The sequence below is a fragment of the Meriones unguiculatus genome, chromosome 8 (assembly GCF_030254825.1).
Source record: "Meriones unguiculatus strain TT.TT164.6M chromosome 8, Bangor_MerUng_6.1, whole genome shotgun sequence".
In the NCBI taxonomy this organism is placed as follows: Eukaryota; Metazoa; Chordata; class Mammalia; order Rodentia; family Muridae; genus Meriones; species Meriones unguiculatus.
The window spans coordinates 75,211,529-75,233,347 of record NC_083356.1 but is presented as its reverse complement, the minus strand read 5'-3'; the positions used below and the strand labels follow the sequence as shown (position 1 = coordinate 75,233,347).

The 21,819-nt window shown below is 54.1% G+C and overlaps 2 protein-coding genes across 8 annotated transcripts in view; both read right to left on the bottom strand.

Moving 5' to 3' along the window:
* Positions 1–56: 56 nt before the first annotated feature.
* Tor2a (torsin family 2 member A) lies at positions 57–4,248 on the bottom strand. Of its 3 annotated transcripts, none has more exons than XM_021661351.2 (5): positions 4,040–4,248; positions 2,707–2,972; positions 1,911–2,086; positions 1,040–1,167; positions 57–799 (listed from the first exon to the last, which is right to left on the bottom strand). In XM_021661351.2, the coding sequence occupies exons 1-5, from the start codon at positions 4,188–4,190 to the stop codon at positions 555–557; spliced, it is 966 nt and encodes a 321-aa protein (XP_021517026.1). In that variant the 5' UTR covers positions 4,191–4,248; the 3' UTR covers positions 57–554. The 3 variants fall into 3 exon arrangements, with proteins under 3 accessions (XP_021517026.1, XP_060245931.1, XP_060245932.1); XM_060389948.1 differs by lacking the exon at positions 4,040–4,248 and adding an exon at positions 3,623–3,999; XM_060389949.1 differs by having other exon boundaries at positions 697–799; positions 1,036–1,167.
* Positions 4,249–6,983: 2,735 nt separating this feature from the next.
* The window catches only part of Sh2d3c (SH2 domain containing 3C), a 33,760-nt gene continuing 18,924 nt past the window's right edge, over positions 6,984–21,819 (bottom strand). For 4 of the 5 annotated variants that reach the window (XM_021660955.2, XM_021661099.2, XM_060389947.1 and 1 more), the window contains 9 exons: positions 17,250–17,378; positions 15,745–16,199; positions 14,969–15,093; positions 12,488–13,020; positions 11,127–11,242; positions 10,505–10,676; positions 9,500–9,611; positions 9,017–9,223; positions 6,984–7,600 (listed from right to left, as the gene is read on the bottom strand). In XM_021660955.2, coding sequence (XP_021516630.2) covers positions 7,425–7,600; positions 9,017–9,223; positions 9,500–9,611; positions 10,505–10,676; positions 11,127–11,242; positions 12,488–13,020; positions 14,969–15,093; positions 15,745–16,199; positions 17,250–17,378 — 2,025 coding nt within the window. In that variant the 3' untranslated portion in view covers positions 6,984–7,424. Of the gene's footprint in view, positions 7,601–9,016; positions 9,224–9,499; positions 9,612–10,504; positions 10,677–11,126; positions 11,243–12,487; positions 13,021–14,968; positions 15,094–15,744; positions 16,200–17,249; positions 17,379–20,466; positions 20,672–21,819 lie in introns of those variants that run through there. The other variant, XM_021661175.2, reaches the window with a different exon arrangement.

The window sequence follows — 21,819 nt, the reverse complement described above, 5'->3', positions numbered from 1 at the left end:
TGCTTCATTTCAGCAAAGCCACCTCCTCCCAGGACAATGAGAAACCCTGGTCAATATTCTAATCCCATGGCTAAGTTTATTATCCCTGTTCTCTTCTTGTACAAAATTAAAAACTTTGAAATCCAGGCTCAGGTGGCAGCTTGAATCCCTCCATTTGGTGAAACTATGAGGCGCTAGCCTGGCCTTGCTGAACTTCTGGGTCCAGCCTCAGGCTGTGGGCTGAGATCTGGCTAAAGCCAGGCAAGGCATGCAGGTAGAAGACCCCACATGGGGGCAGCCACAAGTCTTTGTCCCTGAGTTGCAGTTCACATTGAGAAGCCTCAGGCTGCAGGGCAATGGCAAGGCTGTGAGGTTCTAGGGTACTCAGGAATTTCCCAGCAAAGACGCCTTCTAGGCCTTTCTTCCTTGGCCTGGCCAACACCTTTCTTCATCTTAACTTTTGTGCTCTGGGTCCCACTTGCCAGCCAGCTTAGGAAAGAGTAGTCCTGGAGACACCCAGGCCTTTCTTGTTTGTTCTGTCTATGCAGAGGTGGCGATGACACCACTGGGGGTTCTCAGAGGAAAAACGTGATTCGGGAGGCCACTGTTTTGCAGCCGTTAGAGGAGAAGAGCTGTTCATCCTCGGGGAAGTAGGTAGTACTGTCCAGTACAGCCTGGACCACCTCCTCTCGGGGCTCCAGGCCCAACTGAGCCAGCTCATTGAGTACACAGTGGCGCACGTGATGCCGCTGGAGTGGGAGGAAGGGCACCACAGCATCCAGCAGGTGTTCCTCCATGATGCCAGACCGCCAGAAGCCATCTGCAGGAAGGGCAGGTGAGCACAGCTCATGGTGAGCTTTTCAAGTCAATGCCCTATAGGGGAAGCAGTGATGCAGGCTGCATGCTGGGGGCTGTCTCTACGCCTGTGAGGTCACAGCTAGGTGTGCGGACGCCGGGTGGGGGGGCTGCAGTGCAGTGGACAATGCTGCAGATTGAGGGGTCCAGCCCACTAAGTTGAAGAGTGAAGGCCCTACCAGGATTGGTCCCTGAGCCAACTTACGATGAGGGTTGTCCAGCACAGCTCGGGAGACTGCAGGCTCCAGCTCCTGCAGGCTGATTTCCTCTCTCTCCCTGCGGCTGCGCCAGGCCTCCAGGGCCACCTGGTTGATCTGCTCACCACCAGTATTGCTAAAATCACAAGAGCCTGGGCTGAGAGTCATGGAGGGGCTACTGGCAGGTCACACCTCACATGACTCAGAGTAAGCCAGGAGGCCCATTCCCCTCTCCTCCCCAGGTCCTTTGACAACCAAGTCCCTGTAACATGCCTTCGCTGTGCACTTTACAATTCACAAAGCAATTGGGGGTGGGCTTGACACAGGGTCTTGCTACTGCAGCTCAGGCTAACTTCAACTCAGAAGCCATCCTCCTGACTCACCTTTCACAGTGCTGGGATTACAAGTGTGTGCCACCACACTCAGGCTACAAAATCTTTTTGTATACTTTAACTGGCTTTCCCCAGGAGGACACAGGGAATTAACACTGGTCCAGCTTCAGAGGCAGAGAACAGAGCTCAGAGAGGCTCAGCAGTTTTGCTTAAGGAGTCACAACTTGGAAAAGGCTGGGGTTAGAAGGTGGGGACACTGGCCGCTTTCTCCCAGACCTGTGTCCTCTCAGCTACCAAACAGGGATGACCGTTGACCAGGCAGGGATTCCACACAGCAGCAAGGATCTAAAAGTCAGAGCCCAGGCTTTGAGAATGTCAAAGGGGAAGCCAGCCACCTCAAATGACAGTTACCAGGGATAGCATGAGGGTCTGAGAGAGCCTGTGTGGGCTCCAGGGGACAACAGCCTGCTGGGAGCACAGACCAAGATGCAGAGCCGGACCTCTGACAAGTGTCCCCCCTGGTGTCTGCTTGCAATGGGGGCCATACCTGATAAAGACAAAGATGGCTTTGCGATAGTTGGTCCCATATACAACCCAAGAGGGACCCAGGAAGGGCTGCAGGACTTCCATCAGGCCAGGGGACAGCTTGTCCATCTCATCAAAGAGGAAAAGAGATCGGCCACAGGCAGTGAGGTTCCCCTGGACCCAGGTCTTGAGCTCCTTCTATGTGGGTAGAGACAGGCATTCCAAAGGAGTTCAAGACACTCCCCCACAGCCCCAAACCTCTTCCCAAGCCAAGAAACATCCCCGGAGAGGGTCTACATTTCCAGAGAGCACCAACCCCTTGAGAAAGATGGTAAAAGGGAATCCAGAGAGGTACAGAGATTTGTCCAAGGTCACACAACCAGTCAACAGAACAGGGACACAAATCCATGTGCCCTGATTCATGACAGCTAGTGACTTCTATGACAGGGAGGTTGAACATGCCCCACAGTGCTGACAGCTAAGAGAGAGCAGCAACTATAGCAATCAGGGCTGGCAGTCACCAGACAGCGCTTCCTAAGCATCAGATCAGGGCTCAGAGCTTAGCAGGGGATGATAATGTAGACACAGGTACTCTAATATCTGCCCTGTGTAATCCCTATGCCGCTCATGAGGTCTCTGATCCGTAGGCACCAATAATGCTGCCTCCCCTGTATCACAGAGAGCAAGTTTCTCCATGACTCCATGGCAAGCTCTGTTCCAAATAGGTTCTGAAGGCCAGGCCTCCAACTGGCTGTGTGTTTTGGAACCCTCTCTGGATTGGGATTGAAAAAAAGAGATCTGGGACACACACAGCCTACCTTGTACTGCTCCGTGTGGCTGGGATGTGGGAAATGGATAATAGGGGAGAAGTGGTGCACGTGAGGGCTGCGGAGGCCACCACGGAAGAGATACTGTGCCAGCAGGGAACTAACATAGGACTTCCCGGTGCCCGTCCAGCCATGCAGGGAAAGGACCAATGGCTTGCTGGGAGCTGGGTCCTGCACAAAGGCCTTCAGTGACTTCACCACCAGGGCCCTGGCCAAATGCTGGCCAGCCAGGTGTTGAGCCAGGTCACATTCCAGACCTAGGGCCACAGAAGGAATGCATATCAAGGCAGCTGACAGTCCTGTTGACTCACATCTGTAAACTCAGCAGCACCTGGGCGGCAGAGGCAGCAATATTTCTGCTAATCAAAGGCTAGTCTCTGTTTATAGTGAGCTCCAACACGCCTTTAATCCCAGCACCTGGGAGGCAGAGGCAGGGGATCTCTTTGAATTCCAGGCCAGCCTTGTCTACATGGTGAGTTCCAGGCCAAGCAGGACTACATAATAAGACCCTGTCTCAAAAAAAAAAAATAAAAAATAAAATAAAAGAGTGTTTGTGTGTGTGTAGAGATGGCTCAGTGGTTAAGAGCACTGGCTGCTATTACAAAGAACATGAGTTCAATTCCGATCACCCACATGGTAGCCCTCAACTATCTGCAACGCCAGTTCCAGAATAGTCAATACCTTCTTCTAACTTCCATCAGCACAAGGTGCACACACATACTTGCAGGCAAAACAAAATGTTAAAAAAAAAAAAAAAAAAAAATCAGCCAGGCATAGCGGCACAAACCCTTAATCTCAGCACTGGAGTCCGGTCACATAGTGAGTTCCAGAACAGCCAGAGCTATGTAGAGAGACCTTTTCTCAAAACAAAACAAAACAAAACAAAAACAAAAACAAAAACACAAACCTCGAGGCAGAGAGGTTCGAGGCATGTCAGAGACTTCTGGGATACTTGTCCAAACGAGGGACAGGAGCAGCCGCCTCCGCAAGCGCCAGCTCGGCAGCGCCCCCTCGAGGCGGTTCTCCGGATTGCACCAGCCCCGAGTGGCCGAGTGGGCGCCAGGTGTCCACAGGTCCAGCCCAGACCCGGGCCGTTCTCCGGTTTCTCCCCGGGTGACAGTTCGCTCAAGAAAGGCCTTCTGCGAGGCACTGCGCGGCCCGCTGTTAATGGCCTCTCTCCACTGAGCACCCCCAAACCCTCTCCTCACGTTTGAGCCGGAGGCTCTCGAAGGTCGTCGCCTACCCGGGCCGGCGGGGCCGCAGCTCTTTCGTCCCCTCCGAGCTCCCAGCTGCCCGCCCCTCCGCCCCGGCTCCCGCCCCTCACCGGGCAAGTCGGGCCAGAAGTCACATTCGCAGAACGAGCCGAAGCTGCAGCGCAGAGACGCCACGTCCCAGGCAGTGGCGGCGGCCAAGGCCAGCCCGAGCAGCCCGAGGATCGAGCCCCAGGGCGGACAGCTGTGCCTCGCTACCGCCATCCGGTTGAGGCCCGGTTTCAGTCAGAAGCCGTCCATCGCCTGAACCTGGGAACTACAACTCCCGGTGTGCACTGCTCGCGGCAGCCACGCCCATTGCCTACAACTCCCGGCTCCCCTTCGCGTCTCTAAAACCCGAAGGGTTGTCCGGCTGCAGCAGTACCTCAATTGTGCCTCCTGGGGGAGCCCGCGAGCCGCCCGATCAGAAACTGTGCCCCAGGTGTTTGGACCCAGTTAATGAGGGGCACCCTGACACCTTACCTTAGAAAGAATAAAGGATTGTTAAGAGGGTGATGCAACAATAACAAAAACTTCTGCAGAACCTTACACTTTCCTGAACGCCTTTTCCAAGCTCTTTAAGAAAATTTATAGCCCGGCACGGTGGCTCATGCCTGTAGTCTCAGCACTGGGGGAGGCAGAGGCAGGCGGATTTCTGAGAATTAGAGGCCAGCCTGGTCTAAAAAGTGAGTCCAGGACAGCCAAGGCTACGCAGAGAAACCCTGTCTTCAGAAAATAATAATAATAATAATATAATAATGTGAAAAAAAGAGTGCTCACTTAACAACTTTTGAGAGTGTCGCTCCTCCAGTGCCGGTGCCTTACATGTCTGTAACAGTATCTGCTCTATATCCAGGGGTGGTGATACTTAGTGAGATGTGGTCGCATAGTGTTTTGGCTCAGAAAATAGCAGGGCCTGCGATGATGGCTTGGTAGGCTTGTCACCACACCAAAAGACCTGAGTTCAATCCCCAGAGCCTGCTTGGTGGAAAGAGAGAACCAATCGTGCATTGTCCTCTGACCTCTACACAGGAGTGCACACTTACACTAATGGATAAATAAGTAAATCAAAAGGCACTAGTGCAGCCTCATAAGTCTAGGCAATTCAGAAAGGTGTAACACGTTTTTTTCTTCCATCTCTTTTGAGACAGGGTTTCTCGGTGTAGCCGTGGTTGTCCTGGGACTCACTCTATAGACCAGGCTGGCCTGGTCTCTGCTGGGATTAAAGGAGTGGGCCACCATGACCTAGCCCTTTCTTCTCTTTACTAAGCATGCCCCTCTCACACTTTGGGCTTCACTGTCATATGGCTGACCTCCTTGTGTAGTAACAGCCCTGGAATTTTGGTTTCTTAAAAAAACAGAAATATTTTACGAATATGTCTTCGTTTTAATCCCAGGGATATCGGGCTGCTTCGGACTGTCCACAGCAGCTGACTATGACTTGTCTGGTGCTCTGCCAGGGGCGTGGTTTTCCCCGCTGTGGATAGTTTCCTCGATTGTGTGACATGTGAAATTCTAGGAACCTTTCAGAGGCTATGTAGATGCTAGGGTCCAGAGAGGTGGAGTGGGTGGTTATTGGTCATTCAGGGCAGTTGCTGGCAGTTTATTAGAAGTTGTGCTCAAAGAAGAAACAAAAGGAAAGAAATTAGATTCAGGGATCTCGCTATCTCTCTTCCCTCTAGTCTCCTTTCTCTCCTATCCAGCAATAGGGTGTGATACAAGGGGTGGGGATAAAGGGTGGGAAAAAGAAGAACCCACAAAATAGCAAAGACTAGCTACAGACTTAACTGACTCATATTGCATGTTTGTTTGTTTGTTTGTTTTTCTCTTTCTCATCTTCCTCCTCCAGGCACCTGCTGATATTTACAGCTTGCCTGCCCTGGAGTTTTTCTTTTAAATTCTAATAAAATTGCCCCAAGCCTAAAAAGAGAAACTTAAAAATAAACAACAATAAATGAGCATTGCTCTTTCTTACCAGCTACTACACACTAAATACATAAATCCAAGGACAGGGGTTCCCTTATTGTCCCAGTTTTATTGAATTTGGAACCCAAGAAGTTAAGCCTCTTCTTTAAGTTCTAGTTACTGAGGATAGACCCAGAACCACCTCCAATTACTGTCAAGGATCTAATATCTATTCATGTGTTCCCAGCATCTCGAGTCAAAGGACTCAGAGGCAAAGGACCTCAGTGTCTCTAATTCAATGAATAGGCTCCTGAGGTCTAAGGTCTGGTTTGGGGTCATCACCAACCAACCTCTACTTCTCCTCTGCTTGCTTGTTCTGTTAATTATGGCTCAGAAAAGGTCCCTTTTCCTACCAGGTATCAGTCTCTAAGGGAGACGGGGATCCTAGATTTCATTATTTGAAGATCTTTTTTGAGGTGGGGGGGCTCACTATGGAGCTTTGGCCGGCCTCAAACTCAAAGAACTGTCTGCCCCCTGCCTCCAAAGTGATGGGATTAAAGGCACGGGTCACCACACCCAATTTAAAGGGGTTTTGTTGTTGTTTGTTTTACTTTAATTTTATTTTTATAGATATTTTTGCCTGCCCACCAAATGTGTGCCTGGTACCCAAGGAGGCCAGAAGAGGGCATCAGATTCCCTGGGACTGGAGTTATAGATTATGAGTCACCATGTAAATGCTGGGATTGAACCCAAGTCCTTCAGAAGATTAGCCAGGGCTCTTAACCACTGTGTCATTTCTCCAGGGTTCTAGACTTTTAAAAGCCCTTTTATCCCAAACCCTGGGCTTCTTGCTTGTGTATGGGGCAGAGGGAGCTATGATTTCCCAGTCCAGACCCTGGGCTCAGAGAAGAGTGAGGGGTAGGCCCCAACATCTTCACTGGCTTGGACTGACTATCTCCCTTGCTAATACCTGAGCTCACGGAGGTCAGGGAGTGGGCTCTTGTTACTATAACCCTGGCTCCCCATGTAATCTAAAGTGTCTTTGGTGCCAACCAGGTATTTGTTGAAGTTTTTCACCATTTATCTGAGGAAAGTGCTTTTTTTAACCCAGGCTTCATGGGACAGAAGAAAGAGTCATTAAAGTTTAATATATGAAAGAGACAGCATGGCGTCTGTACATATATTTACAGTCAAACTTATTTACAGTAAGATGGAGGCCGTGGTAGCTCTAGGCATAGATGCCTGGAGGAAGGAAAAGAAGTGGGGAGCCTCCCATGGCTCAAAAACAGGGAACCTCAGCAAAATAGGAACCAGCCAAAGCCAGTGAGAGGAACAGAGGTTCCTGTCCTTTTGGAAGGGAGACTTGGTGCATGTGTGATGGAAGGGTGGAGCTCAGAGTCCATTTAGGACCCTGGAAGTGCAAGGGAGGTCCTGGATTTGAACCCAGAACATCCTTGGGCGGATCACAGTGTCCCTGTGGTGCTCTGGGGGCAAGTCCTGAGCCCCTCTGCCCCCAACGCTGCCCGCAGCTGCAGAGAGGCAAGGTCTCCGGGGTCACAGCTCGCTAGAGCGGACGGCAGGTTCCAGTTTGTGGGACAAGGCGGTGAGCACCTGGTCAAACTTTTCATAGCGCCGGGCCTGGCTGCTGTTGGCACCCTGGCTTCCCCAGAGGAGACGCATCTGGAACTCGGTGCTGAACACTTCCAGGAGCTCCGGTCGAGCCTGGAACCCTGCAGGGCGGGAAGACATGGTCAGGGGTCTCTTCACGTCCTTCAGGGCCCCACTCATAGGCTCATAGGGATCTTTCCCTAGCCCTTCAGGGACCCAACAAAAATGTATTGAAGACCCTGCAGGTAGCACCTAGTTTTTCTTCAGCTGTTTGTGTTTGCGCATGCGCGTGTGCGTGGTGTTAGGGGTGGACGCAGGCTTTGTGCATTCTAGGCAAGTAAGTGCTCATCACTCAGCTATCGCCTCAGCCCTTGAAAGGTAAAACACTCCTGTAAATTTGGGAGGCGATCTCAAAAGATCTTTCTTGTATTTTTCTGTCAGTTTCTTCTCTCTCTCTCTCTCTCTCTCCCCCTCTCCCTGCTCTCCATTTGTTTGTTTTGATTTGTTTTGTTTGTTTTTTGCAGACAGGGTTGCCCTGTGCAGCCCTGGCTGTCCTGGAACTTGATCTGTAGACCAGGCTGGCCTCTAACTCACAAAGATCTACCTGCCTCTGCCTCCCCCAGTGCTGGATCACAGGCATGCGCTACCTCCCTGGGCTAAAAAACATGGTTTTAGAGTGCATATAATTCTTTTCTTTCCGAGAAAGAAAAAGATGAAAAAGAATATTTATACCATATATCTCAGGGCAAGTGAATAATTTTCTAAATCTTTTTTATCATCATCATCATTATTATTATTATTATTATTATTATTTGAGACAGTCTCCCTCTGTAACCCTGGCTGGCTTGGAACTTTCTATGTAGAACAGGCTGGCCTTGAACTCAGAGAACTGCCTGCATTTCCAGGCTGGCCTTAAATTTGGTGTGCAACAGGTGATGATATTGGACCACTGGTGCCCTTGACTCTATCTGAGTACTGGGATTGCTGTGGCTCACTGTTCCCAGTTTATGCAGTCCTGGGGATTGAGTCTGAAACACTGCCCTTTGTTTCAGGGCTAGGGCTCTGCACGCTAGTCAGGCCTCTACCGAGTAAGCCACATCCTCAGCCCTCCAGAATTTTTTTTTTTTTTTTGTGGTTTAAATAATGCCCAAAGCAGTAAAAGAGCCATTGTTTGAAGCCACTTGCTCTGCTCCTTTCCCAGAATTTTATGTTCCCAAATCCAGGGATCCCCGAAGACAGGCAGGTCTGTGTTCATCCTGGGCCTTGGCTGGGCACCTTGCAAACAGCTGTGGAAAGACAGCTGCTCCCTTCGGGAGAACAGTGAGGGGCAGTTGGCTGCATCTCTCAGCGTCTCTCAGCCCACCTCCCCCGACACCCTCACTAACAACTGCTTGTGGGATGAATGAGAGACAAGACAGATGCGATATAGCAGCCGGGAGTCAGGGAAATGTCAGTGGACGCTTGGAGACAGGGAAGCTCGCGTAGAAGAAAATGCAGGGAAGCCAGGGATGGCGGGATCCTTGGTGACAGCAACTCACCCTGCAGCTTGACCTCGGCGTTGGTGTGGTAGAGGCCCCCGTGGTGAGCCACAGTGCGAGCGGCCTCCAGGTGGGCTAGCACAACCTCTACACCATGCTCCGTGCTGCCCCAAGGTTCAGGACCCTCCGCGGGGGCGGAGTCACACTCCAGCAGAGTGATGAATGGCAGCACATGTGGAAATGTGGTGTTGCTCAGTGGCGGGCCTTCTGCAAGAGAGAGGCAGCAGGCACTCAGACCTGAAGACCCTGCCCCCACTTCAGCCCCAGGGACACCTCAGGCCCCAGGGGGAGAACTGAGGCTGTCTGGGACAGTCCCTTCTTTCCCTGGTGACCCTACCCTGGACATGACAGGGCGTACATGGCTAACCCAGTGGAGCAGAGGAAAGAGTCTAGCTCTCATCCTCACCACCCCAGAAGAGTCTTTGGCAACACACAGGCCGAAACCTCTGCAAAATCACACAGCCAGATGGGGCCGTCAGGTACCTTTGCCCTCGTTGAGGCTCTTGAGGAAAGGCTTGAGCTTCTTCTCATACAGAATGGCACCTTCCGTGTGTCGCTGCCGCAGGGTCACCCACGTCTGCTCCAGCCTGGAGATCTGGGGAGACCAGACTGTAAGAGACCGGCTAGGGAAGACGCCTCCAGGAGCAGCTGGCCACAGGCCGCCCAGCTGAACAATGTGCTGTGACGCAATGATTTTCTTTTTCTGCCTGTCACTCCCAAAATGGGAACAGGGTTAACTGCTTTTCATGTGTCATCGGTGTAGCCACTGCAATACATTTTTACAAATCCTAAATCTCAGCCTTGGGCTCTGCCTCAGGTGCCCACTCTGTAAAATAGGACAACACAGGACTCTTCCCCCCGGAGGCTGATCCGAGGAACTGGTGCTGAGAAAGCAATCAGGGTGGTCCCTAGCATACGGCAAGCTCCTCAGACCATAGGCACTGCTTGTCTTGTTTGTTTCGAGGCGGGGTGTCATGTATGGAATTTCTGATTCCCTTGCTTCCACTTCTGAAGATACAGGCATGCACTACCATGCCTGGCTTAAGAAGTGCTGGGGATTAAATTCATGCTCTTTTTAGCTGAGTTGCAACGTAAAAAAACATGTTCTGTTTTCTAAAATAATTATTTTATGTGTATGTATGTGCAATGTGCGTGCAAGTGCCTCTGGAGACCAGAAGGGGGAGTCGGGGTTAGAGCTGGTTGTGAGCTGCTTGACATGGGGGGTTCTGGGAATGCGTCCTCTAGCAAGAACAGTATGCGCTCTTCAAGGCTGAGTCATCTCTCCAGCACTCCCGTTCGTCTTACAGTTGGGGAAACAGAGGCCCAGGGCAGATCAGAACTCAACACCTGCGGGAACTCGGCTCTCTGGGGGGGTCCTTTACAGAGGAAGCCTGGAGACTCAGGAGAGCCCTTCTGTTTTCCACTCACAGTTTTCCCCAGGGAACGCGACCCTGGCCTCTTGCAGGATGCCCCAGGGCCCCGCGGTACCTGGGCCATCTCCAGGGCGCCCATGACGGCGGCGAAGCTGAACATGTTGCCCATCGTCCCCCGCAGCTCGGCCGCCAGCTGGATGGTCTTATGCAGCAGCGCGGCCCGCTCCTCCGCGGAGCCTGTGCAGCCCAGAATATCCACGGCCAGCATGATGGACATGGTGTGGAACCTGTGAGAGAGGTCGGATCAGAGGGGGCGTGACACACGTGAGGGTGGGGGAGGGGCTAGCCCCGCCGCTGTCGCTGTCCTGCGATGCCAAGACAGAATAAGTGACAGGAACCAAGGGGCGCAGCCGAGTGACAGGCAAGGCGAAGGAAGCCCAGTTAGACAATATAAGTTAGGGGCAAGATCAGGGATGCTAGGAGGAGAAGCTTGTAATTGATCAGCGAAATCCAAGGGGCAGTGTTTCAGAATGAACACTCTGGGCAGTAATGGTGGGCGGGGCCACGGTTGATGGACGTGGGGATGCGAGAGGAGAAATGGATCGATAAGCTGCAGTCTTTGGGAAATGAGGCTGGCTCTGAGTATCAAGGGGCTGCGATTGGCTAGTGGGCTGAGAGGCGTGGTCAGAAGCCCGGGGACAGCCCGTAAGGTAGCCGTGGGCGGATGCACACCTTACCTTTCCAGCAGGTCTAGTCTTAGCTGCCGGCCATGGGGGAGGGTGAGCAGCTCCATGCCCCAGCGGACTCCCATTAGGGTCTGCATCTCCTTGGTAACGCCCAGTATCCTAGCAACCTGCAAAGACGCCCAAAGGGCTGATTAATTTCCTGTCAGGGTTGGCCCGAGCCATCTGGGAGTCAGAGCTTCATCTAAGAGGGTCGCCTGACTGAGGGGGCGGGTGGGGACCGGGTTTGAATTCCAGCTCTACTGGGAACACAGAGCAGGTGATTTCCCCCTTTCTGAGCGAGCTTCAGTCTCCCCATCTGTAAAATGGGGAGTGGGGAAAATGCCCATAGCTGTGTGCCATATTAAATACTCAAGATTAAAAGCCAGGATGCCACCATCCCAGAATGCCCAGGAAGGGAACGGACTCGCCAAGTTCATACAGTTGGGCCTGCACCCCAGTTTCTCCCTCACCTTGCCCAGCAACATCCCTTCGTGTCTCTTTTCTCACTTCCTGATTTCTCAAGCCAGCACATGTCCCAAACTACAGAGCGGGGAAACAGTCACGGCAAGCTCTTGCCGGGAGTCTGAACCCTTGACACTTTATGGGTCAGGGAATGTTTTGCCTGTTGCCCACTAGGGGGTGTCGGGGCGGAGGGGGCGGATTTTTCTCTTCCCTAAACCAGTCATTGACTTTCTATAGGCTGAAACCAGAATGTTCTCTAAAATGTCAGCCTCTATTCCAAACCAACATCTGGAGACTGTAGAAATATCTTGGGTTTTCCTTCTGAAAAGAAGAAAACTGGGCTAGAGAGATGGCTGAGCAGTTAACAGCACTGGCTGCTCACCCAAAAGACAGAGGTTCGGTTGGTTCCCAGCATGGCGACTCACAACTGCGTGTAACTCCCATTCCAGGGGATCCCTGCACCCTCATACAGACCACGCAGACAAATCTGCAGGCACAACCCCAACACACATAAAAATAAAATGTAGAAGAACAAGCACAAGAAAGATGTCAGGGGGTGATGGCGCGTGCCTTTGGTCCCAGCAGTGCGAGGCAGAGGCAGGCAAATCTCTGTGAGTTCAAGGCCAGCCTGGTCTACACAGCGAGTGTAGCACAGCCAAGGCTGCATAGCGAGACACTGACAAAAGGAAGCGAAACAATCTAGAAGAAGAAAATGGGAGGCTGGCATGCCCCACAACTAGCTAGCCCTAAGTCCCAGAACCAAAAAGAGACACCTGTGATGTCAGAATGCAGGCCACTGGCCTCACTGTACTTGGGGAGTTTGGGAATCAGTCCCTCACCGTCTTGACTCTTGACCCCAAAGCGGGAAGAGAAAGGCACTTGTCCCCTCCCCACGCATTCCTAACACCTACCAGGCAGTCGACCTTGGTGACATGCCGGGCCAGTGTCCGAGCATCCACCTCCGACAGCAGCTCCTTGACCTTGCGCAGAAGGCCCACCTCCAGGGGCCGGTTCTCCTTGGGGATCAGCTGGGACTGGAAGGTAGCCAGGTTGAAAGAAGAGGTGGCTTCCACCACGGGGGCTGTGAAGGTCTTGCTCCACTCCCCCTCGGGGACTCCGTTTTCTGACAGTTCCTTTTGCCTCTCTCCTGAGCTCCTGGCCTTCCGAGGGGTCTCCCCTGCTGCCCACTCTTGGCTGCCACGGACAGGAGGCTGCAGCTGACAGTAGTGGCCAGAGTCCGGGTCACTGTAGCTGCTGAGTGATGGGGATGGCGAGGCCTTGCAGAGGGTGTGGGATGGACTTGTGTGAGGGCCCTTGTATGACTCCCCAGGAGGCTTCGGAGCACTTCCAGAACACACCTGGGGTTCACTGGAGCGCCGGGCAACTGGGGAGGCAGGCTGTGCGGCGGTCGAGGGGGTGGCGGAGGCGGTATGGACACGGGTGACTGTGGACAGGAGAGAGAGGAGACTAGTTGTGTCAGATACCCTTAAAAGTGGGCCGTTCTTTCCCTGTTCCCTTGGAGAACAGTCTCCATCTTGTGTACAAGGTGATGTCCCCGCCTCCCAGCACGTGGAGGCGGATCCTCTCGACACCTCCCTGGACCAGCGGAGCTAGCATGGCCCTGCCCTGAAAAGACCGCAGTGTCAGAAAGCCACAGAGGTGGCCCAGGGATGCCGAGCCTGCTGGAGCCTATGGTGTGCCTTGGGGAGCTCTTGCCCAATGAATTAACAGTAATGATCGACTGAGAGGGGGGCAGTGCTCAGAGCAGGCAAACAGTAAAACCATCAAAGAAAAGAGGTTAAAGCCAGGCATGGTGGCACACATCTATCGTCACGGCACGGCAGAGACTGAGATAGGAGGGTGGCCTCGAGTTGAAGACCAGCCAGAGCTACACGAGTTCCTAACCAGCTTGAGGGAGTTAGAGAAAGCCTGTCTCGAAAGGGGGTAGGCGGGCAGATAGCTCAGAGGATAAACGCATTTGCCACCAAGTCTAACAACTTAAGTTAGATCCTGGAACCCACCCAGTGGAACGGGAGAGCCGGAACTCTGGGAAGTTGTCATGTGCTGTGATTCATTCAGGCTCGCCCATACCACACACACAAATAAGCAAAGAACTGTAAAAGAGCTTAAAAACAAAACAGCAAATCAGGTGTGGTGGCACGCGCCTGCAATCCTAGCCCTCAGGAGGCAGAGACAACCAAGTCTTTGCAAATTGGAGGCCAGCCTGGTCTACATAGCAAGTTCCAGGCCAGCCAGAGCTGCATAGTGAGACCTTGTCTTAAAAAAAAAAAGTCCCATTCTATGGCAGTAAGGGCTTTTACAATCCTCAGTCTAGAGCTGAGAAAATGAAGGCTTGGAGAAGGCAAGACACTTGCCTGAGGTCACTCAGCTTGCAAGTAGTAGGGCTATGACTGAAGCCTTCACCTCCTAGCCTGATTATACACATCAAGGCTAGAAATTGTCCCATTAAACATTTCTAGTTAATAAATAATAAATAATAGACATAAGCTTGGTGTGGTGGCACACACATTTAATTTCAGCCATTGGGAGGCAGAGGCAGGCAGATCTCTGGGAGTTCGAGGCCAGCCTGGTCTACAAAGTGAATCCAGTACAGCCAAGGCTATACAGAGAAACCCTGTCTCGAAAAACAAACAAAAACAAATAAATAAATGTGGGCGTGTGGCTTTGAAAGCAAGCGTGTGCAGTGACAAAGCTGGTGGCTTTAAGGGAGGGCTTGGTGAGGGCCCACAGTGACACTCCAGAGGCATGGAATGCTTCCTCCAGGCCAAGGCTTTCAGGAGACCATCCCTCTCACAACACTCTGACAGCCTAGGGGCCAAGACACTTTGCTTAACAGTCTGAGGTTTGTTATGCTTTGTTTTCAGCAACAAAGTGGGGGCATCTATTTTATTTGTATTTATAAGCACAGAATACCATGATTTCAATTTTTTTTTATAAACCTTAAACTACTCTAAAAAGTAATTTAAAAAAAACCAGCAAAGTATACTAGCTTGGGCTAGCCTGTTCTAAGACCAAACTAGAACTAGGGATGCACTTGTTAGCGGGGTCCTTGCTGAGGCAGCTGCAGTGGGAACTTTGCCTGCTGGGGCCAAGCACTGCGGCATGAGCCCACGTCACGGTCTCAGGTGTTGGCCCTCAGCAGCTCTCCTCCAACCCGCCACTCACACTGAGGATCCATTTTGTGTCCTTGCCTGCACCTGTGGAAAAGCTATCAACTGGACGGTGCTTACCTGTCAACACTAGCGATTCTGCCACAGGCTTTTCTACCCTGTCCCTGAGGACGCTGCTCCCAGCACAGGCAGAAACAGACAGGTAACAGATGTCCCCCACCAAAGACAGCATCGTTTCAGACCTCCCCACTGCTAGCTTACCAGTGCTATAGGCGGGGGAGCTGGGGCTCTCGGAGATAGGAGACAGGGGTGAGTGTAGATCAGGGATCTGGTCCATGCTGAGAGCACAGTTCCTGATGGAGTCCCGAGGATGGGGTAGTGAGGTGCTGTGGAGAGGGATCCAATGAGCCCGGAGGTCAGAGGTCGGGACTCTTGACTCACTGTTGGAGCCCACTCCCCACCCCCTGAACTTCAGAAGCAGAACAAGTCTGGCTGTCAAATTCAATCTCCTCCACCCCCGCTGGCCTTGCCCTCAGCTGACACCCACCCCCAAAGCGGGCCCTGACTCACACAGACCCTTCCTCAGGCACAGCCCTACTGCTTCCACTTCCTAACTTTCTACTCACCTCTCTCCCTCAATTACCCTGCTCTCCCTCTCTGTCCCTACCCAGAATTTTCTTCTCTCAGGTGCAGAAGACACAGAGTAACAACTCGGGGGTGCCTGTCTGAGCTGAAGCTGTTCAGACTCCTCTATGTGTTCTCCTGTGCCTAGGAAGAGACATACGGGCCAGAGCCCAGCTTATCCTCGCGGTCTCTGTAAATTAGACCACAGACGCCATTCTCTGGATAGACAGCCTCTCGCTAGTGCCCCCAGCCAGGGCAAACCTATGTTCCAGCCTCCACACTGAGGTTCAACCTCCCACTCCTCCGCACAGAGCCTCCTAAAAATCAGGGAAGCTGGGCCTGCCTTCCACACCAGCACCTCTCATTACCGACGCCCCCATCTCACAAGCCTGGGGAGTGGGGACCTGGCTGACCTGTTGGGGCAGCCATCGCTGCGGGTGACCTTGTCCGTGGTGAGCCCATCAGTCACGGTCATGCTTCGTCTCTTCATGTGGCTGCCCTTGGAGCCTGAGGGGCTGGCTGGGCTGGCGGCCTTGCTGCCGCCCTGGCTCAGGCCGTAGCTGGCCTCGAGGTAGCGCAGTGGGAAGGTGCGGTTGACGGGGCAGTAGATGATGGCGCCGCTCTGTTCAGACACAGCCTTACGGCTCCCCACGTGGTAGCGCACAAGGGCAGGCACGTGGTCGAAGCTCTCCTGCTCGAACAGGTACTGGATGTGGGTGTAGCTCTCGCCGGCCTTCACCACCACCTTGTTGATCTTGAAGTGCAAGGCCTGATTGTGCCAGCGACAGGTGAGCACGTAGTCCCCCAGGCTGGTGAGTGAGTCCCGGATGAGGAAGTCGCCGTTGCGCTGCACCAGGGTCTCAGAGACCTACAGAAGGCACAGAGGAGCTAAGTGCGGCGGAAAAAGAAGGCCAGAGCCAGGGTCCGGGGGACACGGGGACTTTGAATTGGGGACACCAAGACAGAGGAGCCAGTTGATAAACAGCGGACATCTGAAGTTTAGGACCAGATTCCGAGGTGGCGCCTCAGCCAAGGCCATGCGTCAGGGGCACGGAGGCCCAGAAACGGCAGGAGGACGCAAGGGTGCAGTGACCGTAAACGCTGGGATCACAGGCCTAGGTCTCAGACCCAGCCCCTCTCAGGGTTCTTACCAGGCAAATCGAGTCCCAGAAACTCTCTCCTCCACCCACCCTGGGCTCCAGTACAGTTCTGGGTGTCTGCTCCCTCAAGACGCCCTCTCTGCCTGGAATAAGTCTGAGGAGCTGCTGCATCGGCCAAGGGCTCCACTCAGTGCCCCTCCTAGCGACCACCTGGGTTTCTGTACAGAGCTCCACTCTTACGCTTTTATGACAGTGTAAGATACTCTGTACCCATCTAGGGCCAGCAGCCTGCAGGACAGCTGCCACCTTGTCGTCTCTACCTCCTTAAGCCCCTGTGCTGGGGCCAAATAAAACAGGTCTGTGACTTATAACATCACCTCAGATACTCAACTTGGCCCCAAAATGGATGTTCTCTAACCGAATTCACGTGAGGCTGAATATGAACCAGGGATAACAAAACGCAGTAAGGACAACACTCCCTGGGCTCACGTTCCCTGGCGTCAGACATCCTCCTCCGCCTGCTCTATCTCATTCAACCTTCACCGGGTTCCCTCCCTTTGAGACAGGGTCTCTCTGTGTAGCGCACAGCTGCCCTGTGAGGAGACAGTCTCTCCATGCTGCAGATGTGCATGCTGGGGCCCAAAGAGGTGATGTGATCCTCTCGAGGTCACACAGTAAACGGCAAAGCTAAATCTCATCCTCGCCAACGAACAGGCCAAAGTCTGACTGGAGCCGGACTCTCTGGTGACAGGCTGGGGTTGGTCAAAGTGGGGGTGGAAGGGGCCGGGGCCGAGATCCCTTGCCTGGGGCCGGCTCACCTCACGAGGGATGCGTCCGTGGTACCAGGCATGGCTGCGGAGGTCTGTGCTGCTGAGCTTCAGCTCTTCTTCCAGCTCCTTGTGCAGCTTCTCTGGCGACGAGTCGAGGATGTACTTCTCCTTGGAGAACTGCATGGCGACAGTGAAATTGGCATCTGATTCTACAGCCCGTCTCTGTATCTCCCAACTCATCATCCTGCCCCAGGTCATCTTCAATAAGCGCTTGCCCTGCGGATGGCCCTCACCTGTGGGTCCCTATCCCGGGAGTAAAATCTCACCGTATTCTGCCAGAATGCACGTCCACAAGGGGTGGAGGCAATGAAGCAAAAAGTCAAGTCCTGTCCTCCAGGACGCCCGCAGGCTACAAGATAGTCAAAGGGGCTGGCCAGGCCAGCTGCCATCAGCACCATGGTGCTGGACAGCGGCAAAGGGCCCTAGCTCTATCTCACCCTGGGAAGCCTGTGGGAAGCAAGGTAGTCTAGAGACTTCTTGGAGGATACTTCAGTACAAAAATGCACTAGAAACATCAGGGCCATCTTGAAGGAAGGCCACCTAAGGTAAGTCTGAGAGAGCCGACTCCTGAACAGATGAGGCTACATTCAGGAATGTGGACTGTGCCATAGAAGGGCCCAAAGGCAGTCATGAGCAGGGGCACGGGCCTCTCACAAACATCTTCACTGCCCATTACAATCCTCCAGGCCCCTCCCCCTTGGAATCTCAAGTGATCCTGCCCGATTGGAAACTGCAGCCCTGCAGGGAAGTCAAAGGTCACTCACAGAAGTTAATGCCCAAGGAGCTGCCTTCCCAGCTACCCATGGTAGGCAGTCCTGGTTTAAGAGGTTACCAATCCCAGGCATCCTATGGTCAGAGGAGAGTGCCATTGCCAGGCATATCCCATCATCGAGGCTAAGCCCACCCTGCCTGTGTAAGTGTGGGCCTTAACTCTTTCCTCAGTAAAATGAGTGGGACTCCAGAAGCTGCCTCAGCACACAGCTGCCCTTGTCATTGTGGGGCTATGCCAGTCCCTAATGATGGCTGCTCTAAGAAACACATTCTGGAACTGATCAGAAATGTATAGACAGGTAAGGCAAGGAAACAGAATCTCTCCTGGGTACTCCTGGCATCTAGCAAACCACGCCTCAGACTCCTCCAGACCTGAGGCCCACACTCCACACAGGCTCCACCCTCCCCTCCACTGTTTCCCAATGACCCCCATCCCAGCTCCAGTGACGGCTACACTCTCCCACTTCATTCATTCAACATGGACCAGCTTCACCTTGGGTCTGATGCCGGGGCTGAAGCCCAAGGCGATCAGCATGGTCCACTGTCCTAGCTGACCCCACACTCAATTCTGGAGTGTCTGCATCTTCAGAGATGCAGTCTCCCCCTGCCCGGTCAGAAGCTGAGAAAAAGCAGCCGTGGAGGAGGATGAACAGGGAAGAGCCGAGGAGAGGTGGGCAGACTGGGAATCTATGGATGGTGTGGCCAGCGGGGCAGTGATGCTGCCTGGGGAGCCGGGGGGTCACCCGGAAGTCTCAGGGCAGTACAGTGTGGGGTCGGCCGAGGCCCTTAGTCAATGGCAGAGCAGCAGGAGGCACCGGCTCAGCAACCCAGAAGGGAAGGAAGGGAAGAAGGCTGAGGCAGCTAAGGCAGGAACATGTGGCCGTGGGCCTGTGACAGTGTGGGCTCCGAGAAGCCTTCAGAATTCTGGAGAGAGACAGTTGGAGTGGTCTGGCAGGGACGAGGGAGGGATGCTGCAAGGCCTCTGCCCACAACCCAGCAGAAATCAGTGCCCTAGCAAGGTGGAGAGGTCTCAGCAATGCTGAGATTTGGGCCTTTTCACACTCCCGCGACTCTCCTAGGGGTCCAGTATTCCTTAGGGTCATTAGCCTCTTCCCTTTTACCCTGCAGAACCAGAACCAGCCCAGGCCTCTCCTTCAAATCACACAGGATTCTGGGAAAGAAAGGTGAGAGGCACATGGATGTGGAACCTGTACCCAGCCTTACACACACACCACTCTCTGCTCCTAACAACACACAGAAACTCCCTTCCGGGTTTTGGAGCAAAGTAGGGGCAGACTGTGGGCTAAAGAATGTGGCCCCCAAGACACGACGCTATGTGACCTTGGACCAGTCACTTCTGCCTGGGCCCGAGTAGCTTCATCTGTAAAGAGTGCTGGCAACTGACACCTCATTTCTAGCCCTAATCAATGGTCAGAGTTGGGGGTGAACGGACCATTGGTCCTCCCACACACCTAGGGTAGGAAGCCCTCAGGACCCCTGTGACCTCCTCCTCACCCTGGGCCTCAGGGTCCTTAGCTCCCAAGAGTGGGTGGGAGGGGGGGAGTAGGTGCGAATGCAGCATCCCTTTGCTCAGAGCACTGCGATTGGCCAGAGATGATCTCACCGCCTCCCGGCCTGCGCACGCCTGATTGGCCCGTGCGGGGATGCTGCGCTCCGCCGCTGGCGGGGCCGTCATTCAAGCGGGCTCCGAGCAAGTGTGTGTGTGAGGTTGGGGGAGCTCAGAGGTGAGGCGCCCCGCGTCTCGCAGGATGCCCGAGAGGGAGGAGAGCGGAGAACCTCTGTCAGGGTCTCAGCCTCTTCCCACCAGCTGGCTTCCCACTACTCCCCTGCCTCCCTTAGGTATCCCAACCCCTGACACAGCTACCCTGGAGGATGCTCCGCAGAGGCGGGGTCCGGGTCCTCCCCTCCACCCCCTTCCGTTTAACCCTCGCACCGCCGCTGCGCGCTCCTGCGCTGCTGGGCTAGCTGGGCTGGGAGACCTGCAGCCCCAGCACCCCAAACCCACTCCGATGGCAGGAGGGCAGCGACGCCGTGGTGTCCGCAGCGTGCTCTGCAGCATCCTGCTCCTCACTCAGCCTCCAGATCCCAACCCTGCGTTCCTGGTACAATAGGGAGCCAGGTGGCCCGGGGTCAGCAGCAGGGACCCCAGAGCGGACTAGGGGAAGCCCACTCCCAGCCTGAGTCCCAGCTCCAACTCGCTCCCACGTCTCCTGCAGTCCAGAGTCGGGGGAATGCCTCCTTGCACCCGCGCCCCGCGGAGCGCCCTGGGTACCCCGAGGTGAGCCGAGGCGACCCCGCCCCCCTCCCTTCGCCCGCAGTCCGGGCTGCACGACCCTGCCGGGATGCTCTTGGGCTGCAGTCCCCATCTCAGCAGCGGGGCGCAGTGACCCGAGTCCCCGCACCGCCCCCTCACCTGCACCTGCACCAGAGAGCCGCGGTAGAAGCAGCAGGCGGCGGCGGACAGCGCGCTCCACAGGCTGCAACGCTCCGTCATGGTGCGGCCGGGAGACCCAGGTCCCCCGAGCGTACCGGAGGTGGCGGCCGAAGGGGCAGGGGCGCGGGGACCGACCGGGCTGGGCACCGGCTGCGCGTGCCTCTCAGCGGCGCGATTACCTCATCGCCTGGTCGGGGGAGGAGCGGGGAGGCGGGGCGGGGAGACCCCACCCTCCAGCCAGCTGGGGAGGGAGGGGAGTGAGGAGAGGGAGGGGAGGGGACCATTGTTCCTCCCTCCACCACCACCCCGTTCCCCTGTGCGTGTTCCCCAGGACCTGCTAAGAGGGATGCCATCCAGGGCAGCAGGGTGGAGTAGGGACCCCGGGGCCGGCGAGGAGAAGCTCCTGTTTTTCCCACTCTCGCACCCCTCCAGACCCTGAACCGGTGAGGACTCTGAATTCAATTCCATCTAAAGCTACAAAAATCCCCATGTTTAATCCAATCCTTTGTGGCTTCGGGTTTCTCATCTCTAATCGAGAATAACAGGGTTAGACTGGCTGTTTCTGGCAGTGCTTCGCTTCGAAGGCTGTTAGGGCACCAAGCGCAACTCACCCACCTCTCTAACTCGCGGGGCTCCCCACCCTGGGGCCCCTGTCTTTGAACCCCGACTGGTTTGTGTGGAGATGTCTGGGATACACGGTGAAGACCTGTGTTGAACTTTGTGAGTGTTTCCAAGCTCAATCAAAAAGTTGCCAGGCACAGATAATTACCCAGTAAAGACACTATTCCCTGACTGGGTCTCACAAGACCTGGATTTGGAGCCTCTTAGGGCTCACTTAGAGGGCATGCCTAGCAGGGGTTAGGCACTGACCAACGCCAGCACAGAAGGAATCAATCAATCAGACTCTGGGTTTGAAGGCTGGGATGTGGTTTAGCTGGTAGCATGCTTGCTTCCCCAGCACTGGACACAGTGGCACACACCTGTAATCTCAGCAGTGAGACGGTGAAGGAATATTACACGTTCAAGATCATCTTTGGCTATATACCAAACTCAAGGCCAGTCGGGGCTACATGAGACCAATTGTAACCAACCCTTCCCACAGGCTGTGTGACCTCAAGCAGGTGAGTCTACCTCTCTGGGCCCCAGACAATTATTTTCTGTAGATATACCTGAAGCTCTGAACATGGATCTTGAAATGTATGTCCTTAGTATTTTGAAATCCCAGGAGTCCGGGATTCCTGTTATTGTTTGGGGATTTTGGAGTTCTGGACATTCTTCAAAGATGAACACTTCAGGGCAGGAATGGAGTTTGGAAACAATCTATTCCAACCC

Coding starts and splice junctions, on each gene's coding strand:
- Tor2a (XM_021661351.2), bottom strand. CDS start 4,190: ATGGCGGTAGCGAGGCACAGCTGTCCGCCCTGGGGCTCGATCCTCGGG. Junction 2,973..4,039: donor CTTCTGGCCCGACTTGCCCG/GTGAGGGGCGGG, acceptor CTGTGGCCCTAG/GTCTGGAATGTGACCTGGCT. Junction 1,168..1,910: donor GCCATCTTTGTCTTTATCAG/GTATGGCCCCCA, acceptor TTGTGATTTTAG/CAATACTGGTGGTGAGCAGA.